At 35.9% G+C, this 16549-nt stretch overlaps 1 protein-coding gene and 1 long non-coding RNA gene across 2 annotated transcripts; both read right to left on the bottom strand.

The window, feature by feature from the left end:
- Window positions 1-297: 297 nt before the first annotated feature.
- LOC107819511 (2-oxoisovalerate dehydrogenase subunit alpha 1, mitochondrial) lies at window positions 298-14731 on the bottom strand. The gene is made up of 9 exons (XM_016645622.2): window positions 14348-14731; window positions 2792-2929; window positions 2427-2609; window positions 1680-1837; window positions 1503-1602; window positions 1286-1397; window positions 917-1056; window positions 634-819; window positions 298-552 (listed from the first exon to the last, which is right to left on the bottom strand). Exons 1-9 carry the CDS (start codon window positions 14570-14572, stop codon window positions 385-387), a joined length of 1410 nt encoding a protein of 469 aa, XP_016501108.1. The 5' UTR covers window positions 14573-14731; the 3' UTR covers window positions 298-384.
- On the bottom strand, window positions 11491-13462 carry LOC142176498 (uncharacterized). Its single transcript, XR_012705147.1, has 2 exons — window positions 12314-13462; window positions 11491-11996 (listed from the first exon to the last, which is right to left on the bottom strand). It is a non-coding gene; the product is annotated as an uncharacterized LOC142176498 (long non-coding RNA).
- Window positions 14732-16549: the final 1818 nt, after the last annotated feature.

Raw genomic sequence — 16549 nt, 5'->3', positions numbered from 1 at the left:
AGCACCAAGAACCTAATTGGATTATGTTCTTTTTTTCTTTTCTTCAGTAGGTAGAGCATCATAACTAGTACGTGATAATCATAAATGATGCTTGAAAATGACATTCTAGTTGACAACTATCAAGTCTGACTTTGCATGGCATAGTGCATGCATTTTGTGAATATACACTTCATGCACATAAAACAGGATAAAGTATGCGATCAAGTTTTTTTATTAACTTGGGATTCATTGTGAGTTTGAAAGAAGGTTCTGAGTTTGTCCCATTTTGGTAACTTTTAGGAAGTTGCATTAATTAAGTTTTAGAGTAAAGTATACATTAATTAAGCTAATATTTCATTGCTACAGGATTTTTCATGAATTTGCATATACATATTTTCAATTAAGCTATACATGGACATCAGTTGGGTAGTCTGTTGAGTGTTTCTTGAATGCGTCTCTAAGAGACCTCTCTTGCTCTTGGAGGTTAGGTAGCATCTGGTCATATACATCTGTAAACAATTCTGTCAATGGAGGTTTTTCCATTTTCTCTGCTGTTTGAATTGCCTGCAGTACCTGCATCAAGATGAAAAATTGATCTATAAATCAATTTCCATTTTATTCCATATATTTCAAGATGGCATGCCCATGTTGTACCTGTTTCTTGGTATTTCTGCAGAATTCAGATTCCTTGTCATCACTCCACCAACCATTTCTCTGAATCCATTTTCTGAATCTGGCAATGGGGCTTCTGACTGTTTTCCAGTATTCTATTTCATTTGTTGCCCGATACCTTGTAGAATCATCAGATGTTGAATGGTGTCCCACTCGATAAGTCATTGCCTGAACATTTTCACCAAATGCACATATAATTTTTCACTTCATTTAGTTGGTAATTATGATGCATTCGAAAGCCAATGACAGTATACATAAGTTTCACCTCAACTAATATTGGTCTATCCTCATTGATTGCCATATTCCGAGCTGCATGAATAGCACTATAAACAGCAATAGCATCATTTCCATCTACTCGAATACTTCTTATTCCATAACCTAGTCCCTTTGTCACAATGCCATCACCTGCCACAAGAAGAAAAAGGGGAGAACCTAAGGAGATAATATAGATTAATCACATTCCCATGTCCCAAAAAATGTGATTTAGTTCCCCTTTAGAAATCATTCAGGTAATTTTATGCTTTATTTTCACTAAGTAATATAATTAAGTAAACATAAGTGTATTCTTTCTAATAGCTTGAACTTTTAGATAAGGTGGTAACACAATTCAGACCGAAGAGGAAATGAGTTTTACTTCGGAACTGTTCATTTACAGGGGTGCTTATGGCCCATCCATTATTCCGGCATATGAAGATAACAGGAGCTTCCATAACTGCTGCAAAGTTCAATCCAGCATGAAAATCTCCCTGCATTAATGTTTTTTCACCAATAAATTGTAACTGTAGTTAATAAACATTCATCTCTAGTGAGAAAGTAAGTTTAATTTCAAAGCGCTCATTTCCGATATTTACCTCACTGGTTCCACCATCCCCTGTATAAACAACAGCACATGTGCCCCTTTTATCCAGTTTTAGAGAATAAGCCACACCAGCAGCCTGAGATATCTGAGTGCTGAGCAAGAGTAATAGAATAAGTAGGCACATTATCGCGATTTCTACAGTAGGAATTTAAATTAAGATGTATCTTACGCCAAAGGTGAAGAGATGGTAATAACATTGTGTTTCTTGGAACCATAATGTACTGGCATTTGTCTGCCTTTTCCTTTATCATCCTTATTCCCAAAACATTGGTTGGTGCATTCTTGCACGGTAAAGCCACGCCATAGCAAGACCCCTGCTTCTCTATACTGCAATAACAATATATCCATTTGGTTCACATTTCCATGTTTCACGATTGCATAACTGAAGTTAAAAATTTCATATTATAACCTGATACAATCATATGGAAGTTCAATATGTGCACGGCTTTCAAATTTAGCCCAAGCCCAAATGACCCGTCCAAGGTTGGACTGGTTATTGACCTGCTCATTTATTGAACACACCCCGTTTTGACCCAACTCATATCAACTTATTTAAAGTTGAGCTAATTTTTAGGCAAAACTGATCTATGAGTAACTTTACCAAAATATCTTAGAAATAATTCGTTTTTATTTTATATGTTATATATACCCATAAGAAAAGAAAAAAAGTCTTATTTAGTAATTATACAATTCATAAGAAAATAACACATTAATTAAAGCTATGTAAGAGTTGGGTGACTTGAGCTATGACCCAAATTTTAACCTATCTTGACTCAGCCCATTTCAGCCCAAATAACTCTTGGACGGATCATTTACCCGCCCATTTATTAACTCAGCCTATTTTGAGCCGTCCAAAATCGGCTCAACAGGTCCATTTGACCCCCAAAATATGTGCAATCAAGGTGATGGAAATTACTTGAGGTAATGCAAAGTCATGTGGAGATAGAGCAGCAGCAGATGCAATGTTGATGGCTTCTTCACCACAAGATGTCATATAGAAGGAAATTCTGCCTTGCCTTTGTGCTTCATAAAGGAATGTGTCCATAGTCTTAAGAGTAACCATGGCAGTGTACATGTTCACAGCTAGTTCTTCCCCTACCTGACATATAATTACTGTCCATTACATACGCAAATTAATAAAATTGGCTGTCCGGAATGATTAGTGTAAATAAATTTTTATATAATCGTATGATTTAACCTGTTATAGAAGGTTACTTGTTTCAGTTGTAAGTAATTAAGTATATATATTCTAGTAGTAAGGTTTCAAGATTTTTGTGGTACCTGCTCATATATGCTATCGGAAATTAGAGAGCCATCATCATTTAGAACTCGATAACATGGCAACCTCATATCGGATGCCTCTGAAATAAACTTCATTTGTGATGTTAATGGAATTTTCCCACCTGGAAAATCCAAAGCCTGTTGAATCAATAATAATTAATGATTATCAGTTTACAGAAGTATACCAATACTTATCTTCAGTAAATCATGCAGAAAGTTATAAACTCTCTTCATTGAGCCTAAACACATAAAAAATTTAAAGATTTAAGTATTTAACAAGTTTCAATCTCTAGGCATTTTCAATTTACATCTAGTACTTCAAAGCCTTCATTTCTTAATTAGTAATTTCTTATATTTTATTTTCAATAACACTGAAATGTCGTTAATAAACGCATAATAAAAGATTGGACACCCGTTAAACGTCAGTTCCTTAGAAATTTCAAACAAGTATTACTTCCTCTTTTCCACACGTTATACTTGATTGAATTTAGATTTAAAAAAAAAAAAGACTTTTGACACTTAAGATAAATGTAAATCATATATGACAAAAAATATTCTTAGAATCTTGTAACATTTAATTAATATGTTTGATGTTATTGAAAGGAGCAAACCCAGCTATAAAATAAATAGCGAAAGAAAGAGAAAAAGGTCAAAGAAATACTTAATGAAGAAAGAAAACAATATGCAAAAGACAAAGAAGGAAATGTATGCTGCACCAAAAGTCAGCACCAGCAAAATCCACAGTGAGGAAAAAAGAAAATGTGTGGTTAATATCGGCGCATGTAAGAAAAGAAGCAGTATTCATATTCTAATATTTGCATATAAATAGGCATCCCTTTCCTCAATTAATAAAGAACTATTCTTTGTGTGGCCGTGGAGTAGGCAAAAATTACCGAACCACGTAAATCTTGTCTTGTCTTGTGCAATTTATTGCTTTTCTCTTTAAATATATTTTTCCTTTCTATTAGCCTGACACGTTTTCCAATAACTGGTATTAGAGCACATACAGTGTAATTCTGGTAGAAAAGTACGGTACTGGTGCAGGTACTGTTCACAAGAATAGTGTGAGACTATTGATCATTGTTACTAACACTATTCACAATAGTAAAGTACTATTCATTAATAATGATAGTATTGTTCACCAATAGTGATTGTTGTCTACCTTATACGGTTGGGACATTTTTCTTACACATAGTAGTATTTGCAGTTACTATTCACAGGCACTATTCACATAAAAATAATTTGTAAAAAATGGCATCGGAAGAAGGGAAGGTTAAGATTAACAAGTTCAATGGCAAAGATTTTGGATTCTGGAAAATGCAAATAGAGGATTGTACGAGAAAAAATTACACTTACCTCTGACCGAGGTAAAATCAGAGAATATGGCCAAAGCAGATTGGGATCTATTAGATCGTCAAGCTCTTGGTGTGATTCGTTTCACGCTAATACGAAATATAGCATTCACAATCATTAACGAGAAGACCATTGTGTGCCTGATGAAGGCGTTATCAAATATGTACGGGAAGCTATTGTTTCAAATAAAGTCTAATTGATGCGTCGATTGTTCAACTTGAAGATGACAGAAGGTGGATCTGTTATGGAACCTATCAATGAGTTTAATGTAATATAACTTAGTTGAGTTCTGTTAATATAACACTTGATGACGAAGTCAGGGCATTGATTCTACTATCATCTCTACCGGATAGTTAGTCTGCAACAGTAACTGTTGTTAGTAGTTCATCGAGAAGTACCAAATTCAAATTGGATGATATCAGAGACTTGGTTCTAAGCGAAGATATTCGCCGTAGAGAATCAAATAATTCCCCATGATATACTTTTTATAACAAAAGCAGGGGGAGAAGCAGCCAAAGAGGATAAAGTCATAGTCGTGGCAGATCAAAGTCAATGAGAAGAGGGCAATCCAAAAATCTCAAGGACATTACTTGTTGGAATTGCGATAAAAAGGGTCACTACAGTAGTCAGCGTAGAGAACCAAAGAAGAAGAATGGTGAAAATTCGGCAAATGTAATTATTGAACAAGTCGGTGATGCACCAATTAGTTGTGCAGACAGTCGAATCTTGGATTCTAGACTCAAGTGCATCCTTTCACTCTACCTCATGCAAAGAATTATTGCATAATTATATTGCTGAAAAATTCAGAAAGGTTTATCTAGCAGACGACGAACCTTTGGATATTGTAGAAAAAGGTAAAGTTCATATAAAGACTTCACAAGGGATGCTATGAAAATTACAAAATGTCCGACATGTTCCTGGCCTCAAGAAAATCTGATATTCATGGGTCAGATTGATAGTGAAGGATACACAACAGTATTTGGTAACAGATCGTGGAAGATAACCAAAGGATATTTAGTTGTGGCATGAGGCTTCAAGAAAGGAACATTGTATTCAACCGCAATACAGAGAGATACTATAGCAACAGTTGATCATGGTCATGATAAAACATTGTAGCACCATAGGCTCGGGCATATGAGTGAGAAGGGAATGAAGCTATTGGCATCCAAAGAAAGATTGTCAAACCTCAATCATGTTGAATTAGGTTTGTGCGAAGATTACATTTAAGGGAAACAAAAAAGAGTTAGTTTCTCAAAGGCGGGAAGGACGCTAAAGAAAAAGATGTTGGAACTAGTTCATACGGATTGTAGGGACTAGCTCCTGTAACTTCTCTAGGAGGCTCACGCTATTATCTCACCTTTATTGATGATTCCACGAGAAAAGTATGGGTTTATTTTCTTAAAAATAAATCTGATGTTTTGTTACCTTTAAAAGATGGAAAGCTGAAGTTGAAAATCAGAGAAGCCTAAATTCAAAACGTCTGAAGTTTGACAATGGAGGAAAGTATGATAGTCAAGAGTTCAAAGTATTTTACTCCGAGAATAAAATTAGAATGATCAAGACAGTTCCTGGAACACCGGAACAAAATGGCATTTCTAAGAGGATGAACAGAACCCTGAATGAACGAGCCAGAAGTATGAGAATACATTTTGGGTTGGCGAAGTATTTCTGGGCCGATGTTGTTAATACGACAGCTTACCTGATAAATAGAAGACCCTCTGTACCGCTGAATTTTGATATTCCTGGGGAGGTATGGATAGGAAAGGAGGTAACTCTCTCACATCTGAAATTTTTTGGATGTATTGCTTATGTGCATATAAACTCTAATGATAGAGATAAGCTTAATCCTAAAGCCAAAAAATATTTCTTTATTGGTTATGGTGATAATAATTTTGGTTATCGATTTTGGGATGATCATGATAGAAAAATCTTAAGCCACATGAATGTCATATTCAATAAAAATGTGATGTACAAGGACAAGCTTGGAGTAAAACCAATCAGCACCAGCAAACAGACATCTGAAACATTTGAGTTAGAAGAAATCTCAGATAATGAAGTGGCTAGAGAGATTACAACTGATTCTACAAATTGAAGATAAAGAACCAGAAGCCGAATCTGGATCAGAATAAGAATCGGAACCAGAACCAGAGATAGAATCAGATGTAGAACCAAATATGGAGTCATGACTTGAATTAAATTCTGGATCAGTTACTCCTGAACCTACATTAAGGAGATCTAAAAGAGTCACGAATGCTCCAGATATGTCAACTCTCTCTCTTCGCTATTTACTTCTGACTGATGTTGGAGGACCATAACATTTTGTTGAAGCAATGCAGGTGATAAACTATGATAAGTGGAAGCTAGTTGAAAGAAGAGATGAATTCTCTTCAAAAGAATAAAATATGGATACTTATAGAGTTACCAAAAGGAAAGAAGGCATTGCAAAACAAGTGGGTGTACAAGGTCAGGGAAGAGCATGATGGTAAAGAGACCGAAAGCACGATTAGTAGTAAAAGACTTTCAACAGAAGGAAGGAATTGACTACACCGAGATCTTCTCTCATGTAGTCAAATTAACTACTTATCAGGTTAGTGTTAAGTATCGTAGCTGCAGAAAATTTACATTTGGAGCAGCTAGATGTTAAAACTGCTTTCTTGCATAGTGACTTTGAAGAAGACATCTACATGAAGCAGCCTGAAGGTTTTCAAGTTTCTGGTAAAGAAAACCTTGTGTGTAAGTTGAAGAAGAGATTGTATGGTTTGAAACAAGCTCTCCGACAATGATACAAGAAATTTGATGGATTCATGCATAACAATGGTTTCACGTGATGTGAGATGGACATTGTTGTTATATCAAAAATCTTGATACATCATATATCATTTTACTGGTGTACGTTGATGATATGTTAATTGCAAGATCTAACATAAATGAGATCAACAGGGTTAAGCAACAACTGATGGAGGAGTTTGAAATGAAAGACTTAGGACCATCTAAGCAAATGCTGGGGATGAGGATTAGCAGAAACAGGTCTGAAGGAACCTTAAAGTTGTCTCAACAAAAGAAAATACAAAAGGTGCTAAGCAGGTTCAGTTTTCATGATACGAAGACCAGAAGCACTCCACTCGGAAGTCATCTTAATCTGTCAAAGGACCAATCACCTAAGACAGATGAAGAAAGGAAGTACATGTCCAAAGTTCCATATGCTTCAGCAGTAGGAATTTTGATATATGCTATAGTTTGCACGAGACATGACATAGCTCATGCAGTTAGAGTTGTCAGTAGATGCATGTCAGATCCAGGAAAGGAGCATTGGAAAGGTGTAAAATGGATATTGCGATAACTCAAAGGCACCTCAGGTATGGCACTTTGCTTCAGAAAGAGTAGTATTATTTTACAAGGGTTTTCTGATGCAAACCTCGATGGTGACCTGGATAGTCGAAAAAGTATCACAGGCTACGTATTTACTTTGGGTGGTACAACTGTTAGTTGGATGTACAGGCTTCAGAAAAGTATTGCTCTATCTACAATTGAAGCAGAGTACATGGCGAACTCAGAAGCTGCGAAAGAGATGATATAGCTTAAGAACTTTTTGGAAGAGTTGGGCAAGAAGTAGGACAATTGTGAACTTTTCACTGACAGCCAAAGTAAAATTCATCTTGCCAAGAATTCAGTATTTCATGCAAGATCGAAACACATCCAGTTGATGTATCATCATTTTCGAAAGTTGATAGAAGATGGAACTATGTCCCTGAAGAAGATACCAGGATCGAAGAACCTGACAGATATGTTAACCAAAGTAGGCTGTGTATTGCCTCAGTTGGCCTTCAAAATTAATAATGTAAAGGCACCACATAGAGACATGTAATACTTCTTTTGATGTATATAGGTTTGTAGGGGAGATTGAAAGAAACAAACCCAACTGTAAAATAAATAGTGAAAGAAAGAGAAAAAGGTCAAAGAAATACTTAATGAAGAAAGAGAACAATATGCAAAAGGCAAAGAAGGAAATGTATGATGCACAAAAAGTCAGCAGTAGCAAAATCCACAGTGTGAGGAAAGAAGAAAATGTGTGCAAGAAAAGAAGCAGTGTTCATATTCTGATATTTGCCTATAAATATGAATCCCTTTCCTCAATTGTAAATTATCCCTCAACTTCTTCTCTCTTCAATTAATAAAGAGTTATACTTTGTGTGGCCGTGGAGTAGGAAAAAATTATTGAACCATGTAAATCTTGTCTTGTCTTGTGCAATTTATTACTTTTCTCATTAAATATATTGTTTTCCTTATATTAGCCTGACACGCTTCCCAATAATTATTTCTAAAAGTATTTTTAAGGGTAAAGGGAAATGTCAAAATTAAAAAGTTTTTAAATATGTCAATTTTATTATAACACACTTTCAAAGAGAGTATCATTGAAACTAATTGAGTATCTAAAATCACTATTCATACACTCTCTTTATCCCAATTTGTTTGATGCAATTTGAATTTATAGAGCCAAACGAGTTTTTCTTTAAGCACAAGTATGCCATATGTCTTTTAAATAATTTAAATATTTAATTATGGTGACTTATATACTATTTATGCAGTTTCCTATCAAATTAACCAATGAACGAGAATGAAATCGATAGAGTAATAGAAAGAAGAGGAGATGAAGAAAACTTGGAGAGAAATCTAAGAGATTCTCATTTCTTTTGCATACTACAATAATGAGGTGTACTTTATATATATACGCATACCAGCTAACTACATCCCTAACCGACTAAGCTGACTCCTAACATAAATAACTGACTCATTAGCTAACTAACTAACCATTACACATCAGCTTGCTATGCTCTCAGCACTCCCCCTTAACTAATGCTTTGAATATATTTTCAACTCCAAGTTGATTCAACAGGACTTCATGTTATGCTTTCCTGATGCTCTTAGTCAGCAAATATGCTAGTTTATCCTTTGTTGAGAGATGATGAGTTGTGATTACTCCTTGTCTTAGTTTTTTTCTCATAAAGTAACAATCGATGTCTATGTTCTTGGTTCGTTCATAAAATGTAGGATTTGTTGCTATTTGGATGGCAACTTTGCTGTCACAAAACAGATCAACAGGCTGGTGCAGTTCAATTCCAAGTTCCCTGAACAAACCTATTAGCCAAGTAACTTTAGCCACACAGGATGCCATGCATCTAAATTCAGCTTCAGCTAAACTTCTAGCTATAGTTTCTTCTTTCTTTGACTTCCATGACACCAAGGTTTCTCCAAATTTCACAAGATAGCTTGTGACAGATCTCCTGGTCTACAGGCAAGAGCCCCAGTCAGAGTCACAAAAGGTTTATAGATGTTTGGTCTCGGTTGATGGCATTAGGAGTCCCAGACTTGGTGATGCTTTCAGATATCTAACAATCCTTAGAGTAGCTTCCATGTGTGATTGTTTTGGGGCATGCATATACTGGCTCAACACTTGTACTCCAATTGAGATATCTGACCTAGTCATGGTCAAGTACAAAAGTCTGCCAACAAGCCTTTGATATTCTCCAGCATCATTTAGTATAGGATCTTCATGGCCTGCACCTTTGTTAAACGTTCTGTCATACTCAATTGAAGTAAGTTTTTGAATGCACTCCAAAGGAATATCAGTTGTCTTTGATCCTCCTAAGCCAAGTTCAGAGATTAACTCCAAGGAATACTTCCTTTGACACATGTGTATTCCTCTTTTCGACCTGGCAAATTTAATACCTAAGAAGAATTTTAGTTCCCCTAGGTCTTTCATCTTGAACTTCTTCTGAAGATCTTCCCTTGTTTTGACTAACAGATCATTGTTGCTTCCTGTGATGATCGAGTCATCCACGTAGATTAGGATCACAACTATGTCACCTCCTAGCTTCTGTGTGAAAAGTGAGTAGTCAAAGTGGCTTTGAACAAAGCCCAACTGTTGTAGAGCTTCAATCAACTTGAGATTCCACTGTCTTGGTGCTTGTTTCAGACCATATAGTGATTTTTGTAGTTTGCAGACTTGTTTGGTCTCCCCTGTCTAGCAAACCCATCTGGAATGGTCACATAGACCTCTTCTAACAGATCTCCTTGCAAGAAGACATTGTGAACATCCATTTGATAGATGAACCAATGTCTAGAAGCTGCCACAACTACTACTAATCTAACAGTAACCATTTTAGCTACTGGTGAAAATATTTCTTTGTAGTCCAACCCTGCTTGTTGACTATAACCCTTTGCTATCAATCGTGCCTTATACCTCTCCACTTCTCCTGATGATTTATATTTAACCTTGAACACCCATTTGCAACCAATGCGAGTTTTTTCCTTAGGCAAGTTCACAATGCTTCAGGTGTTATTTACTTCTAGTGCTGCAATCTCCAATTTCATGGCTTCAATCTACTTTGGATCTACAGCTGCTTCTTTGTAACTGGAGGGCTCCACAATAGAGGAGTAGGAATTTAAGGCAACCTTATAGGAGGGAGTCAAATACTCATAACAAATATAAGATGATAGAGGGTAGGCACAATTGGATTTTTTGGTAATGACAAAATCCTGGATCCACAAAGGTTGTTTAACAGTTCTAGAGGATTTTCTAACTGTTTCAGGTTGTTGTTGCTCAGGGATAGGTAATGAACTGATGACAGAGTCATCGGCTACTGTGCTATCAGGTGCAGCTGGGCATATAGAGTGATCCACAGTTGTGAAAGGAATTGGAGATGGAGGACTTTATGTGAGTAAGTCTTCTTGAGTAGGTGGTTGTTATGTTGTTAGGTGTTCTGTTTGGAAAAGGTTTTGGTAGATCGGGTGAAAGTTCTAACACTGAAAACAGAGGTAGTGTAGAGGGTGTAAAATGTTTGAAAGGAAGCAAATCTTCTCTGAAAACTATATTTCTACTGACAAAGAATGATCTAGCATATAGGTCATAGAGTTTATACCCCTTTTGAGTGGAAGAGTACCCCATTAAGGCAACGGGAATAGCTCTTGGTGACATTTTATTAGTAATACTAGGATTTGATGCATAGGCAAGACAACCAAAGGTTCTCAAATGGCCAAGGTTAGAAGGATGTGAATGCAACATTTCAAAGGATGATTTATTCTGTAAGATAGCAGAGGGTAACCTATTGAGTAGATAGACAGCTGTAGCAACACATTCTCCCCAGAACTTCAAAGGTACAACTCCTTAAAACCTCAGAGACCTAGCTACATTCAAAATTGACCTATGCTTCCTCTCTACTATACCATTCTGTTGAGGTGTATAAATATAAGAGCTCTGGTGTACAATGCCATTTTCCTTAATCAACTCATCAAACTGAGAGTTAAAAAATTCACAGCCATTGTCTGTTCTCAAAGTCTGAACATTAGAATAGAACATATTCATTACTAAAGCCAGAAACTGCTTCACCATAACAAAGGTTTCAGCTCTATTATTCAATAAGAATATCCAGGTATACCTAGAGAAATCATACACTAGTGTTAGAAAGTATCTCTTACCATCATGTTTAGGTACTCTATAAGGACCCCAAACATCACCATGTACTAGCTAGAAAGGTTTATTTGAACTAGTAGTGCTGATAGAAAATGAGAGTTTTGACTGTTTTACAAGTGGACATACAGTGCAGTGATGATTTTTATCTAATTTAAACTGTTTCAAGGACTCTATTTTTCTGAGTACATCTAAAGGAGCATGAGCTAATCTATTATGCCATACAGATAGTGGAACATTAGCAGACACTGAATAGCAAACTTCTCTGTTAGACTTCTGTAGTTGTAATTGTACTGGTAGTTGAACTTATGTAGGAGCTGGTTTCAAGTAGTATAGGCCACAGTCTTCTTTACCAATCCCCCTCACCTGCCCATTGAAGAGGTCCTGGAAGAGGCAGAAGTCAGGAAAAAATACCACACAACATTTTAGTTCCTTTGTCAACTGTGACACAGACAAAAGGTTAAACTTGAAGTCAGGAATATGTAGCACATTTTGTATTTCCTAATCCCTGAATATACTAGCTGTCCCTGTGTTTGAAATTGATACCACATTACCAGTTGGTAGATGCACTTTTTCACCTTTTAGACTAGACTCTTTGTCCAATTTGTTCAACAAAGTAGAATTTGCTACCATGTGGTTAGTAGCTCTAGTATCAATTATCCACCTATCATCAATTATTCTGGATAGGAATGAAAATATACCCGTTGCTGCTGGTTGAGCAGAGCATGTTTCTTCATTCCCTTTACCAAGCATCTATAAGATTTGTTGGTATTGTTCTGGAGTAAAGTAGGGTGCTGAAAGGGGTGGTGGTATCAACTGAGTTTTGCCACTATCACCATGGTATCCTCCACTGCTCCTGCAAAATTAGCTGCTGAAAAAGGGTCCTGACTACCAGTAGTATGCATGAGTGGTCCAGTATAAGTTCCAGAACCACCATTATTTCCTGCAAAGTTAGCTGTAGGAAATATGCCTCCCTTTTTCTAATGCTTGAAATCAGCAGGATAACCATTCAATTTAAACAATTCTCTCTAGTGTGCCCTTTGTAGTTGCTGTAGTCACATATGAGGTTAAAACATTTCTTAGGTTTCTAATGGAATCCACCTCTAGCAGATACAAGAGCAGTAATATCAGGATTCTCTATAGTCACACATGTGTGTACAATTGCTCTCTGGCTTTCCCTTTCCATTAGCATAGAGTAAGCCTTGTTAACAGAGGGAGTTGGTATCATCATGAGCAGTTGACTTCTAGCTTACTCATACGACTCATTTAGTCTCATAAGGAACTGTAGAAGCTTCAATCTTTTCATGAACACAACAAATTCACGCGATTTCTCACAGTCACACCCAGGGAGTGGACCTAGACTATCAAACTCGGCCCACAGTAGACGTAGTTTTGAGAAATAGGAAGAAATTGAGCTAGTACCTTGATTGATTGTAGCAATGCCCTTATGAATCTGAAAAATTCTAGAGAGATCAACTTTGTCGAACCTCTCTTTTATATCATTCCACACAACACTCGCATTTGAGGAGTAAACAAATCCACTAAGTAATTTTGGCGATACACAGTTCATTATTCACGATAGCACTATTGCATTACATCTCTCTCATAGATCCACTAGATTTGGACCATAGTTTTCTCGCTTGCATGTACCGTCTATAAACCCTAGCTTATTTCGCCCTAAAATGGCGATTCTCATTGCACGACTCCACACCGAGTAATTCTCCGGACCTTGTAGTTGTAGTAAGATCAAAATTGCTCCAGAATTATCATTTGAATTCAGGAACAGAGGATGATTACGACTTAGCTTCTCAGGAACTTCATTATCGATTTCTGCCATTGTTGAGCTTTACCTGCAGATACAGAGCTAAGCAATTGAACTCGAACTAATCAAACACACAATTGAGAGATTTAGATTCGAGCGACAGGATCTGATACCATGTCAAATTAACCAATGAACGAGAATGAAATCGATAGAGTAATAGAGAGAAGAGGAGCTGAAGAAAACTTTCTGCATACTACAGTAATGAGGCGTACCTCATATATATACACATACCAGCTAACTACATCTCTAACCGACTAAGCTGACTCCTAACATAAATAACTGACTCATTAGCTTACTAACTAACCATTACACATCAACGTGCTATGCTCTCAACATTTTCAAATATATGAAAATTATGTCTAAAAATTTTAAAAATTTATGTTTGAATTTGTTGTCAAACTTAAGAAGTTTGACTTTCTATATTCCAACTTCATCAAACAAATTGGGTCTAAGGAAGTATTCTTGTAAGTTCTAACAGCAGATCACGGTTATAGACTCTGATCTCAGTCTCGAACTGAACTATGCGCACCACCTGGGTTCTACTCTAATTCTCTCCAGAAACATAGGAGTAGTTAATCTTACTTTCTTTTTCTGACATAATAATGCTAACTATATTGATTTAATGAAGTTCTAGGTTTCATTTTAACATTATTTCCGATAGTGAGTAATTTCAGATTATATCTCTTTATAGAACTTAATAACAATATTGTCATTTTTAACGGAAATATTACACTCTCAGTGGCAGAGCCACCTATGTTTGAGGGCTTTCAAAGTGTCAATGACATTCTTTCCCAAAAAAATTACATTGTATAGCTAGGCGTATAGTATATGTTAAATGATCCAAGTTAGTAAAGTCAACTAGACCAGAATAAAAATGACGATAGTACGAAGAAACAGAGAGTTCAAAAGTTGCCTGATTTTCGTGAGCAGTGTCATTATGATAATCCTCTTCATAACTGCATGGATCCAGTTTCTGTCCAGCTTCAATGGACTCGAAACGTCTTGATACAAGAACGGCGGCAGACTCGCCGGAAAAAGCCACCGGCAGCTTTCTTATAATGCCACTGCAGCTAGTCCTCCTTGAGCTTGGTAGAAAATGATTTAAGCAGCTTCTTGATCTTACAACCCAACTTGCCATTGAAATTTTCTTGAAGAAAATAACGAAAGATTTTAGGATGCTCTTTAGAAGGTAGTAAGATAATGAGCTCAAGGTTGATGTATGTAATGTGTACCATAAATATGAGGAAGACAGCTCCCTTTTCCCCCCTACTCTTTCTCTTTCTGGAAAGTATAGTCGCCGGTATGGAAACTCAGGGTGGATTTATAGGAGAAATTATGGAGCACGTGAGCATATTCTTTTTGTAAAATTAGATATTTTATGTACATAGTTTCTAAAATTGATATAATATTAACCGTAATGAAACAGAGGGGGGCGATTTATAGGAAAAATTATGGAAAACGTGAAGCCATGATTTTTCCGCAAAATTGGATGTTTTATGTACATCTTTTCTAACATTGGTACTATAATATTAACTGTTAGCGTCCATACTCCAAGAAGGTTGAATGATACACTTGGTTGAAGGTTGAATTATTGACGAAGAGGAAAAGGGATCAATTTTCACTTAATATATTTTTTTCTCCTTTTTTTTTAGTAGTGCACCCATATTGTACTAGAAATTTTAAATTTGCCTATAGAAACAGATCATTTGGTTTGGACTAGTTATGCATAGTAATGCATGAGGGATTAATTTTTATTGAATATCTCGTTTGTTGTATTAAAAATTACTACTACCCATTGTATAACTATAATATATGTTTTCTTTTTTGTTTAAAGAATATTTGGTTACTATCACTACTAGAAATTCGGTAAAAACCGACCAAGGTCGACCGACCAACTTTGGTCGGTCAAATAACCGACCAAAGTTTGGTCTGTTTTTCAAAATATTTAATTTTTAAATTTTTTTTTTACGAAACCGACCAACTTTGGTCGGTTTTCTTTGGCGCAAAAATACGGGAAACTATTTTTGAGTCCCGCGAAATTTATTTTTCAAGAAACCGATAAACTTTGGTCGGTTTTTCAATTAAAATAAATAAAAATTAATATTAAAAAAATCGACCAAAATTGGCCGGTTAATTCGTCCGGTCATTTAAAAAAACCGACCAACTTTGGTCAGTAATTTTACTTTTTAATAAAACCGACCAACTTTGGTCGGTTATTTTCGTGCGAAAATACAATTAAAGAGTATAAATCAAATAAAAGATAGTCTTAAAAATAAAATATACCAATGGTCTAGTGGTAGAATAGTATCCTGTCACAGTACAGACCCCGATTCGATTTCCACATGATAAATCTTTTTATTACATAATTAAAATACGGACCAAATATTTTTGGTGAATCTATTAAGTTGTCACGTAATCTGAAATTAAGTGACCCAAGTGTTGGTGTTCTCGTATATTTGGCCGGCATAAGTAAAGCAACATACCAAACTGCCTATTTAATGTAGCATCATCTACCACATGATTTCTCCAATTCCAGTACTCAAACTTGTTGGACATACAGTTACATTAGTTAATTTAAAGCCCCAACCAACTGCCAATTTAATGCAACCATATGACCTCCCAATTCCAACTACTCAAACTTTGTCAACATATACAGAGTTAATTTTAAAGTCCCAACCTCTCCCACAGTTGGAACTTAAGTGGTGATGTTGAAAACATCTAAATGACAATGTTGTTCAAGAGGACCACCTAACGTCATGTCAAACCAGAGTACGAGATAGTTGTAGTATAAAGTTTTATTGCTGCTAACTGTTCAAGACGTGTAAATGCACATACACTGCTCCATTTCTGTTGTATCCAACTCCTCGTCAGTAATGTATTTTTCTTTTCTGTTAGTATCAACAACAAACACAGTATAAATCACGAAACAAAAAAAGCATCATTCTAAACTAGCCTTTCTAATGACTTCATCCCGAAAAAGGAATGGTTAATATAACTTTTCAACCAGCCAAGCAATCCAAAACCCATATTATTTACCCGAAAAATGGATAGAGTTGAATTTGTACATAGTTCTAAGGGTACGTGGTATAAATTGATATAAATCGTAAAAGTAAGT

Source organism: Nicotiana tabacum, chromosome 22, assembly GCF_000715075.1.
Source record: "Nicotiana tabacum cultivar K326 chromosome 22, ASM71507v2, whole genome shotgun sequence".
NCBI lineage: Eukaryota > Viridiplantae > Streptophyta > Magnoliopsida > Solanales > Solanaceae > Nicotiana > Nicotiana tabacum.
The sequence above is the reverse complement of the archived record's forward strand: the minus strand, read 5'-3'. Positions and strand labels throughout refer to the sequence as shown.